The sequence below is a fragment of the Lycium ferocissimum genome, chromosome 7 (genome assembly GCF_029784015.1).
Source record: "Lycium ferocissimum isolate CSIRO_LF1 chromosome 7, AGI_CSIRO_Lferr_CH_V1, whole genome shotgun sequence".
Lineage (NCBI taxonomy): Eukaryota > Viridiplantae > Streptophyta > Magnoliopsida > Solanales > Solanaceae > Lycium > Lycium ferocissimum.
Genome location: NC_081348.1, coordinates 46239504 through 46261529, shown reverse-complemented (window position 1 = coordinate 46261529; position 22026 = coordinate 46239504). Strand labels below are relative to the sequence as shown.

At 33.1% G+C, this 22026-nt stretch overlaps 2 protein-coding genes across 5 annotated transcripts; one reads left to right on the top strand and one right to left on the bottom strand.

Moving 5' to 3' along the window:
* Nucleotides 1-390: 390 nt before the first annotated feature.
* Nucleotides 391-3765, top strand: LOC132065387 (RING-H2 finger protein ATL57). Of its 4 annotated transcripts, XM_059458771.1 has the most exons (3): nucleotides 727-912; nucleotides 1696-1741; nucleotides 3193-3765. In XM_059458771.1, exons 1-3 carry the CDS (start codon nucleotides 870-872, stop codon nucleotides 3569-3571), a joined length of 468 nt encoding a protein of 155 aa, XP_059314754.1. In that variant the 5' UTR covers nucleotides 727-869; the 3' UTR covers nucleotides 3572-3765. The 4 variants fall into 4 exon arrangements, with proteins under 4 accessions (XP_059314751.1, XP_059314754.1, XP_059314752.1 ...); XM_059458768.1 differs by lacking the exon at nucleotides 1696-1741 and having other exon boundaries at nucleotides 391-912; XM_059458769.1 differs by lacking the exons at nucleotides 727-912; nucleotides 1696-1741 and adding an exon at nucleotides 1760-2570.
* Nucleotides 3766-6126: 2361 nt separating this feature from the next.
* On the bottom strand, nucleotides 6127-14902 carry LOC132065386 (uncharacterized). Its single transcript, XM_059458767.1, has 9 exons — nucleotides 14745-14902; nucleotides 12899-13598; nucleotides 10255-10373; nucleotides 9241-10041; nucleotides 8842-9154; nucleotides 7797-7962; nucleotides 7598-7709; nucleotides 6902-7127; nucleotides 6127-6640 (listed from the first exon to the last, which is right to left on the bottom strand). The coding sequence occupies exons 2-8, from the start codon at nucleotides 13538-13540 to the stop codon at nucleotides 7010-7012; spliced, it is 2271 nt and encodes a 756-aa protein (XP_059314750.1). The 5' UTR covers nucleotides 13541-13598; nucleotides 14745-14902; the 3' UTR covers nucleotides 6127-6640; nucleotides 6902-7009.
* Between the last annotated feature and the right edge of the window lie 7124 nt (nucleotides 14903-22026).

The following is a 22026-nucleotide window of genomic DNA, read 5'->3' as shown; positions in this document are numbered from 1 at the left end:
CAAAAAAAATTCTTTTTTGGTTTCCCATTCAGTGTCCGATATCCGCAATGGGGTCCGACAATCCAGATTCATGCCGGGTAGTTCCACATTAGGGGGCAAAGTACTCCATACCTGAGAACAACTCGAGCATCTCTTAAGGATGGAGTAGTACTCTGGGCCACTATACCACAACCTTTATTGGTCCCGTTTAAATTTATGTTAACCTAATTTTTACTCAATTATGATCGCAAATATTTAATTACATATATATAAACTTAAAAATTTATAACGTCAAATTTTACCTGTGTCTCTTACTCTACTTTTCTTTTCCCAAGTCTCTTATTCTACCCATAACTCAAGCCAAATAGTATCCAAAACCTACATATTTAAAGCCAAAAATATGAAGCTTGTAGACCCCATATATAATCATCTCCATCCATACTTATCCTCTTCACTCTCTTTCTTTCTCCTAACACGCAGCTCCAAATTTCATTTCTAGCATCTTCCACGTTACACATTGTACATCTAAAAATCACTGTTTATTCATCTCTCTTTTTCTTCACTACACAAAAAAAATATGCGAATAAAATCCCCCATATTAGTATATCAAACTAGAAGACTACTACAACAATCACAATCAAACCAAGAAATAAATATACACTCAACAATGAGTTCATCATCATCCTACCCAACAGCAACTTTCCAACCCTTGATGAATGATTCACTAGGTACAGAAATTGGAAGACCCTTTAAACTCTCAGCACCTTTTGATTCATCAATGGCGTTAACAATTCTCGTCCTTCTCACTGCACTCTTTTTCATGGGTTTTTTCTCTATTTATATTCGTCACTTCACCGGCAATACAACAACGCCTTCCTCCTCGGACGCTGATGACCGCCGTAGGAGAAACCTATCTCAACCGTCATCGCACAGGTTGTTAAAATTTACTTTCCTTCTATTTTAGGAATATTCACTACAGACAGATATAGGAATTAGCGATAGACACATTCTATAGCTAAACATCAAACAACAGTACCTGTCGATAATTCTAGTTAGCAACGGATTCTGCGTTACATAATATGTTTGTCGCTAATTCTTGAATTTAGTGATATTCTTTTTTTTAGTCGATGAATATTTATTTTTCTGTCTAGTATCAACATTAATTATTTTAGTTTCGTTTTAATTTAGTATACATAAGAAAATAACATATTTTTTTATATTATTCTAATGTAGTCTTTTATTTTCAGTAATCATAATCACTGCGTTCATCCTTATCCTCTTCATTCTTTTTCTCTCCCAACACCCAGCTCCAAACTTCATTTCCAGGTTCTTCCATAACATTGGACATCAAAAATCACTGTATAATAATTTAATATTTTCTTCGCTTCACAATAAAAAAAATGAGAATAAAATCCTCCATATTAGTATTTTAAACTAGAAGACTACTACTACAATCGCAATCAAACCAAGAAATAATTATACACTCAACAATGAGTTCTTCATCTGACCCAACAACTACTTTCCAACCCATGATGAATGATTCTGTAGCTACAGCAATTGGAAGACCATTTAAACTTTCTGCACCTTTTGATTCATTAATGGCGTTAACAATCCTCGTCCTTCTCACCATACTCTTTTTTATGGGATTTTTCTCTATTTATATTCGTCACTTCACTGGCGATACAGCAACGTCTTCCTCTTCCTCTTCCTCCTCAGACGCCAATGACCGCAGTAGGAGACACCTATCTCAACCGTCGCACAGGTCGTTAAAATTTACTTTCCTTCTACTTTAGAATATTCGCGACAGACATATTTTATAGCTAAACAGCAAACAACAGTATCTGTTGATAATCCTATTTAGCGACGAATTCAGCTGTTTAGTTACCTAATTTGTCTGTCGCTAATTTTTGTTTTTAGTGTTTTTAATTTTTTTTTTAAGTCGATAAATATTTATTTTTCTGTCTAGTATCTATATTAATTACTAATTTTAGTTTAGTATGCATAAGAAAATAACATATCTTTTATATTATTCTATTTGGTTCTTTATAAATAATAATTAAATAATGATGTAGTCTTTTATTTTGAGTAATCATAATCACTGTCGTTCATCCTTATCCTCTCCACTCTTTTTCTCTCCCAACACCAAGCTCCAAACTTCATTTCCAGCTTCTTCCATTACACTGTACATCAATAGTCACTGTCTAATATTTAATGTTTTCTTTGCTTCACAAAAAAAAAAAATGAGAATAATCCTCAATATTAGTATTTCAAACTAGAAGACTATTACTACAACAATCAAACTCAGAAATAATTTTACACTTAACAATGAGTTTATCATCGGACCCAACAACTTTTTTCCAACCCATGATGAATGATTCTGTTGCTACAGCAATTGGAAGACCCTTTAAACTGTCTGCACCTTTTGATTCATCAATAACGTTAATAATTCTCGTCCTTCTCACTGCACTCTTTTTTATGGGTTTTTTCTATATTTATATTCGTTACTTCACCGGCGAAACGTCTCCCTCCTCCCCCTCAGACGCTGATGACCGCCGTAGGATACGCTTATCTCAACCGTCCTTGCACAGGTTGTTAAAATTTACTTTCCTTCTGCTTTATCATTTATATTAATGATACTCTCTCCATCTCAAATTATCTGTCGTAGTAGGTGCTTCCTAAAAATAATTATATTAAAAAATATCTCAAAGTATTTATCATTTTAGGAGTTTAAAACAAAATTCATTTTTCATATGATAATTGATGTGGAAGAGCACATACCCTTCAATTATGGGGAGATATACATAGATAACACTTAAATAACAATTTAATTATGGGGAGATATACATGAAGATAGATTATATCTGAAGACATGGAGTAATAAATAAAAGTAAAATAGTTAAAATTTCTTCTAATACCTTTTTTAAGGGAAATTACGCCCTAAATCTATTTTTAAAAATATTTACTTCACGATGCTCATACTTTTCTATAAACACTCGATTTAGTCCATATTTGTGTATACTAATGACAGAATATTTAGTTTTTTTTTTTTTTTTAATTTAGTATCTATAAGGAAAATAACTTCTTTTTTTTTTTTATGTCGTTTGCCTAATTTCTATAAATAATGATGTTACTAGTCTTTTATTTTCAATGTAATGACGAGTTTTTGTTCATTCTCTTTTCGATTTTCTCTCACATTTCTATTCCATAACACAGGTCTTGCCGGAAAGGGATGGACCCCGCGGCGGTGCGGTCGTTGCCGTTGGTTACTTACCGTGGAGCCGCGGAGCACCTGATCGAGGACTGCCCGATTTGTTTAGCTGAGTTTGAGGTGAATGAACTTGTTAGACTCATACCGTACTGTCGGCACGTGTTCCATCAGCAGTGTCTTGACACGTGGCTTGCATCGCACGTGACTTGTCCACTCTGTCGGTCCACGCAGTTTTTTAAGAAGGTGGATGAGGTACGCTTGGATGTGGTCGAGGTAGAAAGATCGACGGTTCAGGAGTGTGACACGTGTAGGAATATTAGGAGATCATGTAGTTCTTCGAGCTTGGGGAATAGAGTGGCATTGCATAGAAGTGCAAGTTTCTGAAAAGAGAAAAATAGGATAGATTTGTGAAAATTGGAAAGATTTTGTTATCTGTAAGTATACTTTTGTACAGCACTCAAATTGAGATATTATTGTGATCTATAGTTGTTGTAAAGTATATGAATTAGTGGACTTGCAAATGGACGTCTATGTTGTTTAATAAATTGGAATGCAGGGTCATTTTACAACCAGAGCTATGAGAGCTTTTGTTATGGGCTTGTAATTTTTCGCCAGACCCTTGGTCCTTACTGGCGCCGCCCCTGGTTATGGGGTTTCAAATTTCACGGAGCTCTCAGATATCCGAGCTATTGTTATGGAGTTATAAATTCCACAAAACTTCTGAATAACCTCATGAATGAGGAGAGGTATCGTGAGTAAAACGAGTAAACAAATATAAGGTAACATAATTGAAACGAAACGAATAAATTATTAATGATCAGATAAAAGTCTTTTGTTTTGGAATGTCAATGTTTGAAGTTTGTCTGAAATTTGGGAGTCTAATTTCAGGCTGAAAATATTTGAAGTTTTGCTTGCAGAAGCACAAATATGCTAAACAAATTTTATTTGTTAAAGAGTCTCACATGGGTGGGTTAAAGGATATAAGATTTTCTTTATATAGATTTGGGCAATTCTCCCTTCATGAGCTGGCTTTTGAGGTTAAGTTAGACTCAAAATCTATTTTTTTACATGAATATCAAAGTCAGGCCCGTCCAATTCATTGTTTTCGGTGTTAGTCCTCCATATTAAAATAGCCAACGCACCAAATGTCAAGCTCGGGCGTGAAGTAGAATGTTAAGAGTCCACATCAGTGGGTCAAAGAGTACATAATCTCCTTACATAGACTTGAGCAATCCTCCTCTCATGAGTTAAATTTTAGGATTGAGTTAGGTTCAAGATTCATTTCTTTACATTATTTAAATATTTTTTAAAGCTCCCTGGAGTCTGACTTTGAAATCGTATGTGTCTCAAGTCTATTTCGGTAATATAATTTTAGTTTCATAAGTCTACTCTAAATTTGATATAAAACGGTTATATTCACAAAAATTTATATACCTCACCTATGAATTAAATAACAGGTTTCAAGTCGGCTATAAATGCCTTGTGCCAGTTGCAGTTGTCAACATGGAAACAAACATTCTTATAGCTAGAATCTATTCATTAATGCATCACTTGGACAAAATTAGGAATATTTTCTTCGTCTTTTTTCTTTTTTAATGGTGAAGAACTTTACTTTTTTCTTTTTCTTTTCCTGATTATGCAAGTATGGCATCAAAAATGAAACCCCAAAGTTGGGTTTACTGATACCTTTTGCTTGCTTAATTACTTTAAAGGCTTATTATTCACTTGATTAGGACTGAAAGACGATTCCTTGAAGCAACTGAAAGTAATTGCAATTTGATAATGTATCTTTCTTTTTGCTAAGAGTCATAAAGTAAGCAGACGTGCAATCCATGCAAAATATTCATTGGTTTGGTGTTACGTTCCTATTAGATCTTTATGTTTGGTGCAATTTCTTCGAAAAAGAATTAACACGTTTCTTTCATGATAAAGTTTCTATGTAATGAGGAGTTTCTATTTTATTTTATTTTTGGTACATTGAAAAGGACTGAAAGGGTGTCTGTCTTTCAAAAGCAGCATCACTTATGTCTATCAGGAGAAAAAACTACACATTGTCGAGTGCATTTCTCCAAGTTATCAAATTCATATCATGTTTGTGCCCTTTGTTTGCCAGAAAATTCGTACATCTTTAATAATAGCTCTAAGAGGATGATGTTGTATATAATCATCCTTAATAAGCTTGAATTCAAGAATTAAGACAATTTATTTTCACTTTTACTTTTGGTAACCCATTAATTTAACTAAGTTTAGCCTTTTTAATTCTCCATAATTCAGTAGTTAGGTTTCAAGTATGTTTCACCTTACATGCATATCCTATCAAACATTTTTCTTGATAATCTCTAAATTAAAATCCCTCAAGAAAATATTATCTTTAGACTGTATTTGAATACAGCTATCATTAGTTTTCAGTTTTATCTTTCCTACACAATATGGAGACCAAGCAATTAGTTTGACTTGTGAAAGTAGGCGAATGACTTGAAAATAGTTCTAACAACTTTCCTAACATAATTAGTAAATTGTCTACATATAAACTCAACGGGTAAACATTTCTTTTCAATCAAATTTCTATTATGTTCATGTGCCACATAATTGAGATTATTTCTATAGCTATATAAAATTTATGACATTTTATATCCACATAAAGGTTAATGGTGTATTTAAGATCAAATCTTTTTTTAAGAAAAAAATCTTGAAAAAAAATCTTGAATTTTGCCAAGTCGAATTATGCCAAAGAATTACGAAAATAAATTTTAAAAATCTTATAGCCATACGAATATTAACGCATGTTTAAGATCACAAATTTGAAATATAAATTCCTAGATTTCGTGCAAGGTCAAATTATGCAAACAAATTGAAACATAAAATAGATTTTTTTTTCAGCTGACAAACAAGAAACAATGGTGATAATAAGAAGGCAATTTTAGTAACCCACCAAGAAATGCAAAGAATAGATAAAGGCCTATCATTCATTGCAATGAGTTAATGTATAATTACATATACATATTAATCTTTACATCAGTAGTTCCCCATCTTGGGAAAGGGATGAACAAAAAGATTCTATATCATCTCACTTGGTCATAAATTAAGGAACAAAATGATTTTTGTATGATGGAAGGATTTCAAGATCCATGCCCCAACTTGAAGAATAAAAAGGAGTAGCTCGATGCACAAAGCATATCGCGTTCACGTAGGGTCTGGAAAAGGGCCCGCATCCCGAGATAGTCGAAGCTTTTTCAAGTCAACCACACACTTGTTGATCAACTCTCTCACAGGCTTAAGGATATTCAAAATAACTTCATTAATACATAACAAAAGCCATCACAAAAATCTGTGACTTTCCTGTTAGCTATGTCATGGCAACCAATTTATCTACACACGATATACGGATATTTTGGACAGAGGATAAGTTTCACCTGCTTATTCTGCTTTCGACAATAAATCAGACGTGTAAATCTGCAAATCCAAATGTACAGTTGATGAATATATGAATGGTAAAAATAAAGAACCACGAAAACTTTATCATGCACCTCACACAACTGAGACTAGTTGTGTGAGGCATCTTTTTGTCTCTCAGGAAAAAGTAGACCCAAATTTATACTTTTTGGTCAACTTTTTGTGAGACAAAAAGGAGCTTCACACAAGCAATGTCAGTTGTGTGGATCACAAAATAAATTATTTCACACAGAGCAAATGAACAGAGAAGGAGAGAATTACCTAGACTAAAGGAGCAAAGACTGCAGGTGCCAAATAAAACTTTATTTCAATATCTATCTTCTCTCTCTGATATGTATCTTCTACTATTTTCTTCTAATTTATAATCATTTATTGTATAGAGAAAGCTCGGATCACCTCAACTACTGGTGCCAGGCACATCGGACACTTTGCTTCCTCGTGGACCAGTTTTTCTGCACATTTTGAACATGTGCACATGTGGCCACACCTGCACCAGAGAAGGGAAAAAAAGATTATTTCTTCTTCAGACTAAATAAAATAGGAACAATGTGTCCGCTTAAACGGTGAAAACATCATAATGTCAACTTGAGGAATAGATGAAGGCATTGGCGGAGCCAGGATTTCACTGAGAAGAATCAAAATATAAGGAAGTAAACATACGAAGAAGTTAAGGGTATTCAGCATCTACTATATATATACAAGGAAAAAAAAAAAGTTTGACCTTGTATATATAGTGCAATTTTTTGATGAAGGGGTTTGGATTAAATCAACAAGGAAAAACGTGTCCGCTAGACTGCTGAAAACAGCATAACATCACCTTGAGGAATAGATTACAGGACAAGGATGGTTCATATTTTCACTTCAAACAGTAAAGAAAGCTGTACCTAGGACAGCTCAGAAAAGTATCATGTGCACACTCAATAATTAAAGTAAGGACAAGGATGTTTCATAGTTTACCTGTACAACAACGAATCGATATTGTTATTACAACATAAGCAACATATTCCTTTTCTCACTTTATCCCATTTTGCTTCATCGTTCATCAGACTGTCCCCACAAACATCCACATCTGATAAACGGAAAAAGGGAATTCAGGGTCAGGGATGAGTTGTATAAGATGACAATTAGATGAACAAAGTAAGGTGTGAAACCAAACCTGTTGAACCAGCAGATCGATTAAGGGCAGCAGAAACTTCTTGGCGAACAGACCGCTGAAGCTCAACTTGCATTTCCATGCAAGTTTGAAGCATCCTTTGCATATCGTTCATCCTCTGCTGAAGCACAGCCATGTCAATTTTCAGTTCGTTGATGATATCCCACTCCTGCAACAGATCGAACAGGTATGAATTTCATTGTAAGAACTATATGATCACGTAAAACAAGAAAAAAGGATGTGAGTAGATTGAGTTTTCTTCAATAAAAACATACTCATAGTGAGAACTGAGAGTTACTATGTTTACCAAGATACTCAAAAGTAGAAGGAAGAAAGGAAGAACATATCTAACTTGCAGATTCAGCATGAACCTCTAATTACCAGAGGTGCCTCAGTTATAATGATAAGAAAATGACAAATATGGTCCTTTGTGTTTGAGGGTAGGTTCAAAATCTTAAGTATGCACTTAACAGTTTTGGTCATTTAAGTTTGCCAAAAGTTAACACTTTTAGTCTCCATCAAATACTTACCGAACTATGCCTGTTAGATTTGATGGGAGGTATGAAGAAAAAGAAGGAAATTAGTGGGAACTCACATTTAGAGGTACAATATTTGTAATTTCTGCTATTTTTGATTTATTTCTATACTCTAGTGCAGCTTTTTGAGGTCTAATTAATTTTTCTTCCCTTTTTAGTGTCTCTGCAACTTTTTGTGTTGCATATTTTAGGTTTTGATGGGACTTTATTAGTGTTTATGGTTAATCGCTTTTCCCACCATTTCAATCAAATTTTATAAATACAAATTGTTAAATATTTGACGGAGACTACAAGGATTAACTTGTGGCAAACTTTCCAAAACCGTTAAGTGCATACATAAGGGACTATTTCGAACCTACCCTCAAACATAAGGGACCATTCTTTTTCACTCTCTCTTATATTGATTATCATTTTTTCCGCACATGTTGGACACACCAACAACAACTAAGGAACTATGCTAATCAACTCCAAGTAGAACTTCAAGTAGATCATGAAAAATGGGTGAGACTTACTGATTCTCCCATGCGCTGACGTGGATTTTGGCGAGGCAAATTCTGATGCTCAGGTTCCCGATTCCAATGTGGCTGAGAAGGTGCTTCTTGAGGTGGAATAGCTGTAGCAAAGGGATTTCTCTCGATATTTATCTGAGGACTATCTGGATTAATATTCTCCTGCTGCTGCTCCTGCTCTGTGTCCGAAGGGTACGACGATGTTCCCTCCATATCCCAGTCAAAAGAAGCATGACCTTGCCTCTCAACATAAGATTGTATTAGCTGGTTTAGACTCTCACGGAAACTGCTACGAAGCAGATTAGAAACGCGTCTCCTAAACCATGAAAAAAAACTGTTAATTACGTGGAACTTCAATGTCATACAGAAAATGCAGAGGCCTAAAATGGTACAAGTCCTTACCTGCTTAGCAGTTCTCGAAGTTCAATGCTATAAACATTGTCATCATCCGGTATATAAAATGTATCAACCCTTCCAATGGACCCGTCATCCTGACCAGAAGGCGTGTCAAGCCAGTCATCAGCTGCCTCTTCATGCCACTCATCACGTGGTTCTTGTGCATGGTTTTGTTCTTCAATGCCACCATCCGAACTTTCTGGATAAGATTGATTACGAGCACCTTCCTGCGAATCATCCACCCATTCATTCTGATCAGCATATAAATGTTGTGACTCACTTTCCTCGTGTTCCGTGACAAATTCCTCTGGCTCTTCTGCTGGCTCTGAATCATAATCTTCTTGTAGCTCCTCTGCCTGAGCTGATGAACCTTCCCAATCATAATCTTCAAAGATATTTCTATCCAAATCACGAAAATAACCATCTACCACCTCATGAGAATCACTTGCCTCACTTTGTGGTACATCATTATTTCGACTTTCAGGTAAACTACTAGAAAACTCCAAATTTGACATGGCTTGCTCATGATCCTCATCTCCTCCAATTTGCTCTGAATTTTCAGCTAATTGGTCAATGTTATATTGATGATTCGCATGCTCATGGATAGTGCTTGCTGAGTCCGTTACCACATGAGACACGTTGATTTCTCTCGCTTCATTAATAAGTTCAGATTGATCATAGCATTCATCTATTACCTCTTGTTCACTATTTGATTGATATGGTTGAGGGACATCCTTTGCAGAGGACGGCTGTGTATTACTGGTAGAACCACGCACATTATCGTCCAATCTGGACAAAATTTCTTCCCTGTTTAAAACCATTTAATGTGTCAGCTAAGACGGTTGGTTAGACTAAGTTATGTTCGACAGATACCAATTAGGTGAAAAAACGTGCCTTTTGGCTGACAAAAGAGCGCTAACTAACGTAATACTACCACGAGCAAGTGAGAACAACTCAAAATACACAAAGAGGAAAAAAACAAATTTAGAGAACAATACTTCACATTCAGGTCCATTTTACCTTAAATCAGAAACAGTATGTCTTTGCCTCAGTAACCCAAGTTCACTTGCTGCATTTGAAGCAGTTCTTTCATCATTGGTCAAGCTATCATTTCGCAGAAACCTTCCTCGGAGTAATGACTGCACCACACAAAGTTATCCAGTATTACGCGCAAGCAAGATGTGGCAAATACTCTTATGGATGAAAATAATCGAAGCTGGATGAAACAAGTACATGAGACTAAAGGATCCCGAATTTCACCGAAGACCAAGGATAAATATATTGTATGCACATTAATCTAAAAAGTGCAAATGACTAGAATAATAGTTGCACTATGATTAAACCAAAGATCTCCTTATGCATGTTGATAAACTACAGTTAATTAATCAAATCATAATTTATTAGTAATATCAAACAAGTAACCAATTAATGAACTATGCCTTAGTTCCAAACGAAGTTGGAGTCGACTACAACAATCACATGTTAACAATTCCGCTCAATTGGATTCCAATCTCTTAAAAGTAATACTAAATTTCATGAAGCCAAGTTTGGTTCAACTAGAAATTAAAAAGGGTAGCCTAGTGCACGAAGCATCCTGAGTTCATATCGGGTCCAGAGAAGGGCAGCACTATAAGGGAGTGCAATGTAGGCAGTCTACTGATTCCACGGCTAGAACCCGTTACCTACAAATAACATGGGAACAATTTTACCATTGCTCCAACCCTCTTCCTTCTCAACCAGAAATAAATAATTCAAAATTGTAAATCAATTTTACAATACTAATTATTACTCCCTCCGTTCCATAATAAGTGGTTTTTTAGGCTCATGCACACCCCTTAAGAAATTGCTCACTCCTAGAAAATTAGAAGTGTTTTTACTAACTTACCCCTAATCAAGTTTTACTCCTTTCGGTAGTTAATGAATCTTGACTATTTAAATAAGGATAATCTTGGAAGAATCTACCCAAAGTTTTATTGAAATCCTAAAGCACCACTTATTTTGATAAAAATTGAAAAGCCTAAGAAACCACTTATTATGGAACGGAGGGAGTAGAAAGAAAATATTAATTTTATACTTTTTGGTGATTTAGATATACCTTGACTGCAATGCAGTATTGTGACTTGCGACCAACTAATTATTAGAAAGAAAATATTAATTTTACAATTTTTGGTGATTTAGATATACCCAGTGTTGTCAAAGGCGTGCTTAAAGAGCGCTTAAGCCCTGAAGCGAGGCTCAAAACATGTTGAGCGCTTTGCCTCTCTTTATGTGCGCTTCAGTGCCATCATCAAGGCTCTAAGACATACTTTTCCTTGCCAATGAGCCTCTCTTGAAGAGGTTACGCTAGATAATTTATATTTCACTTTATCGTAATGTTTTAACAATTTCTTTGTCCATATATTTATTATTAATGCTTATTATTATTAGTCTTGGAACAAACACACACACACACACACACATATATATATTTGTATTTTTGCACCATTGCGCCTTTTTTCATTAAAGCCCATGCTTTATTTGCGCTTTGCGCTTAAAGCTCCAGCTGACCTTAGAGATTTTTTGCGCTTTTCGTTTTTGATAACACTGGATATACCTTGATCACAAGGCAGCATTGCAACTTGCGACCAACTGGAGAGACACATGGCGTTGTATATTAACAGAATCTTTAAATTAATATATCTAACAATTAATACTTTCAAACCACCCCAAGAATAATAACCATTATAAAGTGAAGTATTTCATCTTATTGTGATCATCTTTAGGCAAGTGAACTTGCAAGATATTAGCAAACTTGGTCAATCTACTTATATTGTTTACCTCTTTATCGTTCTCACTCTTTTGCTAGCATTAATTTTTTATTTTATTTCCATTTGTTCTCAAGGACGTGAGAAGACTTAGCATGTAAAGCCCTTTAACAATAGACTAGAACATCTTAATGCACATATCAAAATCACGTTTAACTTTTATGCCAAAAGTAAGGAGACTTCCATTCCTAACTTTCCATATAAGATACCTAGCATGTAAAGCCCTTTAACAATAGACTAGAACATCTTAGAGCCCGTTTGGATTGGCTTATAATCAAAATCACGTTTAAAGTCATTTTGTGCTTAAAATGCTCAAAAAAATAAGTGGACATTTAACTCCATTCCTAACTTTCCTATGTCCAAAAAAAGATACTACCCCAACTTATTTTTTTCCATAAGCTGCAAGCTTTAAGCTATAAGCCAATGACACTCTTAATGCACATATCAAAATCACGTTTAACTTTGATGCCAAAAGTAAGAAGACTTCCATTCCTAACTTTCCTTGTAAGATAGTCCCTCCATCCCAATTTATGTGACACTCTTTCCGTTTTAGTCAGCCCCAGAAACATTGTCACCTTTCTATATTTAGTAACAATTTAACTTTAAAATGTCCATGAGATGATTTATAGCCACACAAATATCTGTGACTTATTTTGGACTACAAGTTCCAAAAGTATTTCTTTCTTTCTTAAAATCCGTGCTCAATCAAACACGTTCACATAAATTGGGACAAAGGGAGTATACAGTAGGAGACAGAATATCAACAGTGCAAATCCTTGAATAACATCTGAGATGACATACATTGTCGTAACATTCTAGGGAGAAAAGGAAAAAAGAAAGCATTTCTACTGAAGCCTAACCTGAATCCGATTGCGATAGGCAAAGTCTGATACAGGCTTACACTCCAACAATCCCTGAAGTTCCATTTCCCTTTCCCTTTGAGACCTCATCAGCAAATCAACAAGAGCTTGTCTGCCGCAGAGTCTGCGCAACGCCTTTCTCTCTCCACGCCGTGAAATATCGACCAACAACCCATCACGCACTTGTTCAAATTGAGAACCAACTTCATCTCTGGGAGAACTTGTTCCACTCGGATGATTATTCGTTCGCACCCTCTCCCTTATGATTCTCACCTTTCCGCGTTCATCCAATGATTGTGAATGACTCTTTGCACCAGTGTGCATCCACTCTTGAATAATCTGCCTCACTCGTTCGCGTTCAACCTCCCCAAGATCACTAGATTGTTCTGAGCTAACACTTCGGCCATCATCAAAGTAATTATCCAACTCGATATGGTTCTGGTCATCGTTGGCACCGCCATTTCGGTTGATAAACCGTTGACCATCCGGCTCACCCTCAAGCTCCCTCCACATTTGAAGAATAGATGATGCTCGGGTTCTCGGCCTATCATGTTCACCACGCTGCCTCGACACCGAGGACTGAGACTCTATAAATAAAGAAGAACCAAATGGAGAAATATTATGCAAGCCAGCAACAGCCATAGTAATCTCCCCACGTTTCAACACTTCCAGTTCTCAACCATTGTAATAATCACCAGATCTGTTCATAAGCATCAAGATTATGTTAATTATGGCCAAATACTAATTTCCAGTTTAACTGACACATATATAAAGCTGAAAATGCACCACAATATGCAAATATCATCAAAAAGACACAGCCTATGATTTTGTTGGATAGTCTGATATGCATCAAGATCTAATATAAGTATGTGAATTAACTCACAAAAAAACACCCAAAATTTAACTTAACCCCAAAATGAAACAAAAACTTATCCCCAAACCTCACAACAAGTAATCCAAAGAAAACTATTTTCTTTTCTTTTTTGCAGAATGGGCCTAAAAAGAGGAAAAGTAATCTGCAGATCTTTCTTTTTTTCTCTGACAAAAGTGTAAAAAAGTAAAATTCAAATTTCAAATCTAAGTACTCTTTCAAGACTAGGAAAAAAAAAAAATCCCACCCCACCAACCCCAAAAAAAAAAGTGGTAGAAAAACAGAAAAAAATGACTTAAAAATCAGATCTTTAGAACTACACAGTACTAACAAAGTCTCTTCATAAATTTACATAACATAAGTCAAATGAAGAAGTATGAAATACTAGCAAATTAAGCTTCTACATCTATACATACACAAAAATGAACTGTATAAAGCATATTAAATACAATATTAAACAATGCAATACCAAAAGATAGGAAAAAGAAGACAGAATATGATTCCTGATTATTGAAAATCCAACAAGAAAACTTTTTTCTCTCTCCTTTTTTTTTTTTTTTTTTTTTTGGAGAATGGGCCTCAAAAAGGAAAATTAATCTGCAGATCTTTCTTTTTTCCTCTGATAAAAGTGTAAAAAAGTAAAATTCAAATCTAAGAATTACTCTTTCAAAAAAAAAAATCCCACCCCACCAACACCAAAAAACAAGTAGAAAAAAAAAAAGACTTAAAAATCAAGTCTTTAAAACAAATTAACAAGATTTAACAAAGTCCCTTCATAAATTTACATAACATAAGTCAAATGAACTATGAAATACTAGCAAATTAAGCTTCTTTAGCTATACATACACAAAAATGAACTGTATAAAGCATATATTAAACAATGTAATACCAAAAAAATAGCAAAAACAGACAGAATATGATTCTTGATTATTGAAAATCCAACAAGAAAGTAAATAAAAAATAAAAAAGACTTGCCTTTTAGCCTTTAACAGCTTGTTTGAACTGAATTGTTGACTTAAGATTCAAAAAAAAAAAATACCCACCAACCAAAAAACAATAAGGTTGCAATAAGTTAGATGTAATTTTGAGAGTAAAAATGAGGAAAAAGAATAGATTTTTTGGTCCTGTTGAGAGGAAAGAGAGAAATATAAGGAGCTAAATATGGAAAGAGAAATTTACTAGGAAAGTAATAATTGAAGGAAGGGGACACGTCACTATTTTTGGTCCATTTATTTTATTAATATTTGGGTTAATAGTACTTTGGTCCCTTTTGTTTGTAAATTATGATTTTAGTGCTTGTGATATATACGATGACAATAATATATCTAGTGTAATCTCTTGAGTGCAGTCTGAGGAGAGTATAAGGTATGTGGATTTTATCTCTAATTTTGTGGGGTAGAGAGATCATCTTTTATAAATGCTCGGCTAACAAAAAAGTATAATTAAAGCATAATAAAAAGGAAAATAACGTCAACAAAATAACAAGATAAACGCAATGATCGAGGTAACAGGTAGTAGTAAAATGTAAATATAAGATACTATATGAATATTAGGTAAGACTCCTTGTAGTCCTTGTAATATATTTTAATAAGCATATTTGACTTTCAATTAATTTAAGTTTTTTTATTTTTTGCTGTGAATATTCATAAATGTACCATGGTTACCAATTATTTCAATGTCTAATTGTCCACTTTATTAAGCTTGCTTTATATTACTCCAATATATGAGAGTAATAATTCTAAAAATATTTCAAAGGGGCCAAAATACACATTTAATTGATATGTTTTGTCAAATATTATAAGGATTAAAATTAGAATTTATCAATAATTGAGGGATTAAAAGTGTAATGAACTCCACTTTTTATTTTCTTTAATTATGCCCTAAATTTTTTGGCGTAGCTCTAACGTCTATTTTCCTTTTTTTTCTTTTCTTTCCTTTTCTTTTTTCTCAATCTCTCTTTTTGTTCATAGTAAGATGAAATGGGTGTTTGCCACGTGGTGACTGTTATTTTCCGCAGGTGACTTTAGCCGATTTTTTTTCTTTTTTTTTTTTCCTCCACTTTTACGGTAAGCTGTGGAGCGGGGCTATAGTGACCTCCTAACGACGTCGTTTTAGTTTACTAATATTTTGGACTTTGTAATTAATTTTCTATTTCTAGAATATTCTAGTAGTCTAGTGTTTGCATTTGTTGTTGACTTGTCTATTTGAAAGAAGAAGAAAAAAAAAATCATCCATGAGAACTAGTACTGCTAATTGACTAATAATTTAGACTCTTTTTATGATCGAGAAATTCGTTTGGACTAATTTTTATGATTGATCGTAGTATTTTTTTTAATTTCGCAATAATAAATTTGTCTCTATATTCTTTTCACTTAAATGTTAGACCTTGTCCGCTAGGAGAAGTACACAGACAACCACTTTGAGGATACCTATTAAGGTATAGTCGAAGTTCATAAGACTCACAAATTTGAAGTTTCAAAAATCTTCAAATATATGGGATGAAGTTTTTATCTAAAGTTTCACTCATTGATTTGATTTTTTTATGTAAAATTTTATAAAAGTGTTTAAAGTTGGTTATAACTCTTTTGTCGTTCTTCAATTTCAAGTTTTCAATCTAAACCCTCCTCAAAATTGGCAACAAAGGCTTCCAAACTTCAAATTTAGTTTCTTCCTCTAGCTTCAATATGTTTTAGCATACCCAAACAATGTTGTTCAAACATTGCTTCATTTTGGATATGGAAATAGCATTAAAACCCATCCATTTCAAGCTTTCTGTAATTTCTATCTGGGTTGGGGGTGGAACTAAAGTGAGGCAAGGAGGATCAACCTATACCAAGTAAATATACTACGCAGATAGGTCAAAAGATATTTTTAAGTTATATATGAACTATTGAAGTTTCTTAACGTAAGGAAAGATTCTAACTAGTGTAGTCGTAAAATAGTAATAAAATTACTTTAGGTCACAAGTTCAAATCTTAAATACGACGCTCTAGCTTTCTTATTTAATCTCCTTATTTGAATTTCTAGTTCCGCTATTGTACCTAGGAGATGTTCATTCAAAAGATTATTTGCATCTGTTTACATTTATCTGCATCCATAAAAATGCCATGAAATTATTCATTTCTAGCATTTCAGTTTAAAAAGACATAACATGATGCTTTTCCTTACAATTATGCTGAAATGTAGGCTTTAATTTTGTGGACTCTTTCTCTATGGCTTATATTAGTACTGTCCCGTGAACTTAGAATTCAAATTTGAGGCTGTTAATTAAATGCTATCATATGTCCAAGTGCTTAAACAACGTGGTTTGACTTAGACTTCATTGTAAGATACAATAAAAGGACTTAGTAGATATCTTTAAAGGAAATTTAGTCAAACTTGTTTAAGACTATTGTTGTCCTCAGATAAGTAAAATGTTACTTTAAGAAAGAATAGATTAAAAAGATAAATGTTGCATTTAGAAAAGGGATTATTTAAGAAAGCGACTCATCTTTGGAATAATTGCGATGCGACTATATATATTGTCGGCTGATAAAGTGAAGACAGTATACCGAGTTTTTCCAGCAGTTAGTTTTGGTCCTCCAAGCAATAAGGAATCGCATGTGATATATACTTCATAAAATAAATTGGATTGTAAAGTGAGCAAATATATTCAACAATCATTTATTAACATTGTTCCAAGCTAGGAAAAAAATTACGTCTTTTTGTAACACATAAATTAAGTTTTTCCAAGGGTAGCCACTTGCTTAGTAAACTTTATATTACTTGTAGCGTAAACGATGGCAGTGAAATGAATGGGATTCCGGCCATTTTCATTGGGTTATTAGTTAGTCATTAGTGAGACTTAAATTAACTCAAAATTAAATAGAGATCAAGCTGTACCATCGATCAATAAGTTCGATTATATTCCAACAATATTATTATACAATGTTGTAGATGTTAATGGTAAATTTCCATATCCTTAGTTATTTCAATTTCATCATGCAACAATAAGTTGCGATTAAATAAATTGCTTCCAATTAACTACTTTAATGTAACAAGAACAATCATGAACTTGCATTTCCATAAATTTCATGCGGATCCCATTGCTAACTTCCTACAAAGTCGGCTGCTTTTTAATAATTTTCATTATCATATGCCATCATCATTAAGAATTTAATTAGAACTAAGTTCTCTTCCTTAAGGAAAAAAAACTTATAAATGGTCCAAATCATAATTATAGCCACACACAATTAAGCACTTGATGTGTATGTAGGTGTAAGAAGTAGAGAACGGGACAAAGCTAATCATGGCTTATTTGTGCCTTAATAACATCGTTCATTATCATATTATATTAACATGTTGACCCCATTTTGTTACTTTAATACAGCACTTGATTAGTTGCATTTCCAATCATCAAATCATTATAGCACTTTTTAACAATGTTTGAAACTCAAGAGACTTATGAGGACTTTTTGGTTAAAATTCCGGTGGAGACAAAAAAAAATTAGGTGATTTTATCTTATCTATCAAATCTTGGTAGACAGAGTTACCAAAAGTTGAACACCATAACCGCTATTCGGACCGATTTTTCAAAAATTAATAACCAGTGTTTAAAACTTCGTTGAAAATGTCCACTTTTGATGTGAAAACACCATGACTACAATATTTGAATTTCAAACATAAACAAGCGAAAAATTCAGGGTACTGTCATGATTTTCGTTCAGGAACCTATTATGGAGTTTCACCTTTTTAAGTTTAACAACCATGACCGTGTCATGGATTCCAAAATTTGACTATTTTTCAATGACTCTAATTTATATGTGATTATCTTCAATTACAAGTCCAAAAAATTATATTTTGGAGCTTTATCGCAAAGTTTGTCGGTGTATTGGTGAAAGATAATAGGTACTGATCAGGATATCACAGTCATAAAAAGGAAATATAAAAAAGAGGCCTATATGTGGGCTTATGTTGTTTTAAAGCGCAACAATGTGCGTCTCTAACGGATAATGTTAAAAGGAGTACTTAAATATGTAGCTAAGAGCAAAAAGGGATAGAAAAAAAAAACTTGCCCAAAACTTGAATATTGAGAAGACTTTCACTAAACACATGTGATTTTGGCCTGAAGAAGTGGAAGTGTCTCTTCTTTTTAGAACAGTTTTGTGGCTTAAAAATATCCTTTACTGCTTGTTGGTGCATGAATTAATTTCTTAAGATGACAACTAGCTAGTAATATTTGATTGGATATATCAATGGTGGAGTAGTTGAAGGTTTAATTAATTTATAGCTTGAACATGGAGGAGCAATTTTTTTCTCGGATTTCTCCCTCAGTATTCGGTACTCATATTAGAGTTCGATTAAACTTGAATTCGCGCAAGGAAGTCCCATGTTGAGAAGTAAAACACTCTCTAACAAAAATGACTCCAAACCTGCTAGCAGGGCTCGAACATGAGACTTTGATTCAGGATGATGGAGTACTAACTACTAATTAACCACTCCACCACTCTACACCACCCTTATTGGTGAGGAGCATTTGATCCACAAACTAGTTACTCATATAATAGGAAAAATGGTTTTGCAATGAATAATAATACAAGAATCATATGGGAAATATTACTAATTTATGAATGTTTATACGATGAATAACAACACACGATTATTATAAGACGGTTTATTTAAATTTGAGGGTGTTTTGCGTCTTTAGGTACTCTTAGGAATCGTTTTTTTATGAATAAAATTGGAATTATAATGCAGAGATGATAAAATGAAGATTAAATAATAATGGAATTATTTATTGATAAATATTTGCTTCAATAGAATAAAAATGGGATATTCAAGGTATAATACAAAATATGTGTTTGATATACAGGTCATATTTTTTTTTCTTAATTACTTCGAAAAGGTCCTAATTTTATTCTATTTAAGTCAATTTTTTGGTTTGATTTTACATCCTCCTCCCCATACCCCACTTTTGTCAGTCCTTACAATATTTTCATTTTTTTGTGTTTGATATTACTTTTGGAGTATATCTTAAATGAATTTTTTGTTTTTGTTATAAAAAAAGAAGGAAAAACTTAATCGCGCTCAATATTTTACACTAAACTACATTAGTTTAATGACCTAGTTATTACTTACAAATTGAGGTGAGAATGAAAAACTTATTCGCATCCGGTCTGATATTAGCATCAAACTAATGATCACAATACATTTCACTTTGATTTCTAACTACCAAAGTTAAATTGCTTGGCTGGTTTGTTGTAAACACGAGACGCGCAAAAATATTTTTCATAAAAGTTCATTAATGTGTATAGATTAATTTATTTAAATGAAATAATTTACGTAAAGATATATAATTATGTATTTATTGACTTGAAATATGTATTTATCGACTTAAAATAAACACGTGTAGATTAACAATCTTTTTTTCATAAAGGAGACATTAGTATTCCCCATTCAGTATCTTTTTCACAAATTATATTTTTAGTACTTTTATATCTTGAGTTTGGGCTGCAGGTAGGGTAATAAAATATGTGTTTCATGCATACTCTTTTCCCTACGTTGTCAAAAAGACGACAAAAAAAAAAAAGTGTTATCAGGTTAGGTTTCATGTCTTTTACTTTCAGTTCCCTCACAGCTTGATCACTTGTTGTGTTTAAAGGGAAAATTCTTAAATGAATTACACGCTTACACGTTATAAAAAAAGAAGGAAAAACTTAATCGCGCTCAATATTTTTAAACTACATTAGTTTAATGACACACAAATTGAGGTGAGAATCAACTTTGCGGGGTCGATATTAGCATCAAACTAATGATCCCATTTCACTTTGATTTCTAACTACCAAAGTTAAATTTTTTTTTGTATATAATTGAGGGTAAAAAAATATTTTTCATGATATGGACAAAAAAGTAAATGACATAAAGAAAGATATATTTGGAATTTATTGACTTGCAAATGTATTTATCGACTTGAAATAAACACGTTAGATTAACAATCTTTTCCACCCTTGCGCGTTTGACCAAATGTGCTCACTTGCTTGTCCCGTCACCCGAACAAATTTTTTTAATAATACACAAAAAAATAGTGTGGGGTCGTCATAACCCCAAAATATTAAATGGAGGTTGTATAGCAATTTCGTGCAAGTGTTTAGTTTGTTTTTTTATTAATTTCCTTCATTAAATATCTTAATTTCAAAAAAAAAAAAAAATTTGGATTTTGAATAATCTTTTAGAAACTTTTCAAAGTAACAAAACATAAAACATGTGTTTTGATCTGAAAGCAGTTTCTTTGAAAAAAATCAACGGAAATGTTTTACAAAAAAAACAAAGGTTAGGTTTTTATCAAAAAAAAAACACAAATGAGTTTAAATTATATATATTGTCAATCTTTATAGATAATCTTTCTTAAAATGTGTGATTTATATTCTTAAAAATAATACAAATCAACAGGAGAAGATGATCTAATGGTGTAAAAAAGATTATACTAACGGTGTTTATAACTTAAACTCATAACATTTTTTTTCGTTCTTCAAAATCTCATTCTCAAAAACAAGGGAAGCTAGAGAGCAAGGTAAAGGTTTGACGGAATCACTAATCTTGGATTTTTCTTCCAAACACTATATAATGGATATGATTTTGACAACAAAAAATGGGGATGGATATTAATATGTATATATAAATTACTATTTTAGAACCCAGTAATTTAAAAGGGTTGGAATCTTGAACTCATAAGTTTCAAATCTTGACTCCGCCTTTGTCAAAAACTAATCCAAAAACACAACTAAATAATTTTTCACAAAAAAAAAAAAAAAAAAAAAACTGTACAAACTAAACCAAAACAAAATCCAAATACCATATTATTCCTCTGTTTTTATTCATATATGCAATTTCTCTTCTATAAATCTCTTTTATTTCAATGGTGCTCATGCCATTTTTGGTCAAGGGGCCATCCATATTACTATTACTATATGTAATAAAGGAGGATCGAATGATTTTTGTCGTCCTCAGGTTGGACAAAAACTAGCATAGCCAACTAAAAAGTTTGCTCTTCTAAATTTACCCCTATCTTTGTCCTTTATTGCTTCAAACTACTAAAGTGTGTTAGAGTAAAACAATGTGTTTTGAAGCCCTTTTCCATAAATATGCAATCCCTCAAACTAACTTTTTTTTCAAAGTGACATGATTAAAGCATGTGTTTTTTTTATATTTCATATTTACCCTACTTTACTACTTTAAATTATATATATTGCAATCACTTTCTTAAAATGTGTGATTTATA

Bases quoted from the DNA above. Each gene is read 5' to 3' on its own strand.
- LOC132065387 (XM_059458768.1), top strand. From the start codon at position 557: ATGCGAATAAAATCCCCCATATTAGTATATCAAACTAGAAGACTACTA. The intron at 913-3,192 runs GTTGTTAAAATT...TCCATAACACAG, and splicing joins TCTCAACCGTCATCGCACAG to GTCTTGCCGGAAAGGGATGG.
- LOC132065386 (XM_059458767.1), bottom strand. From the start codon at position 13,540: ATGGCTGTTGCTGGCTTGCATAATATTTCTCCATTTGGTTCTTCTTTA. The intron at 7,710-7,796 runs GTTTGGTTTCAC...TCCGTTTATCAG, and splicing joins TCGATCTGCTGGTTCAACAG to ATGTGGATGTTTGTGGGGAC. The intron at 7,128-7,597 runs GTAAACTATGAA...TCTCTGGTGCAG, and splicing joins ATCGATTCGTTGTTGTACAG to GTGTGGCCACATGTGCACAT.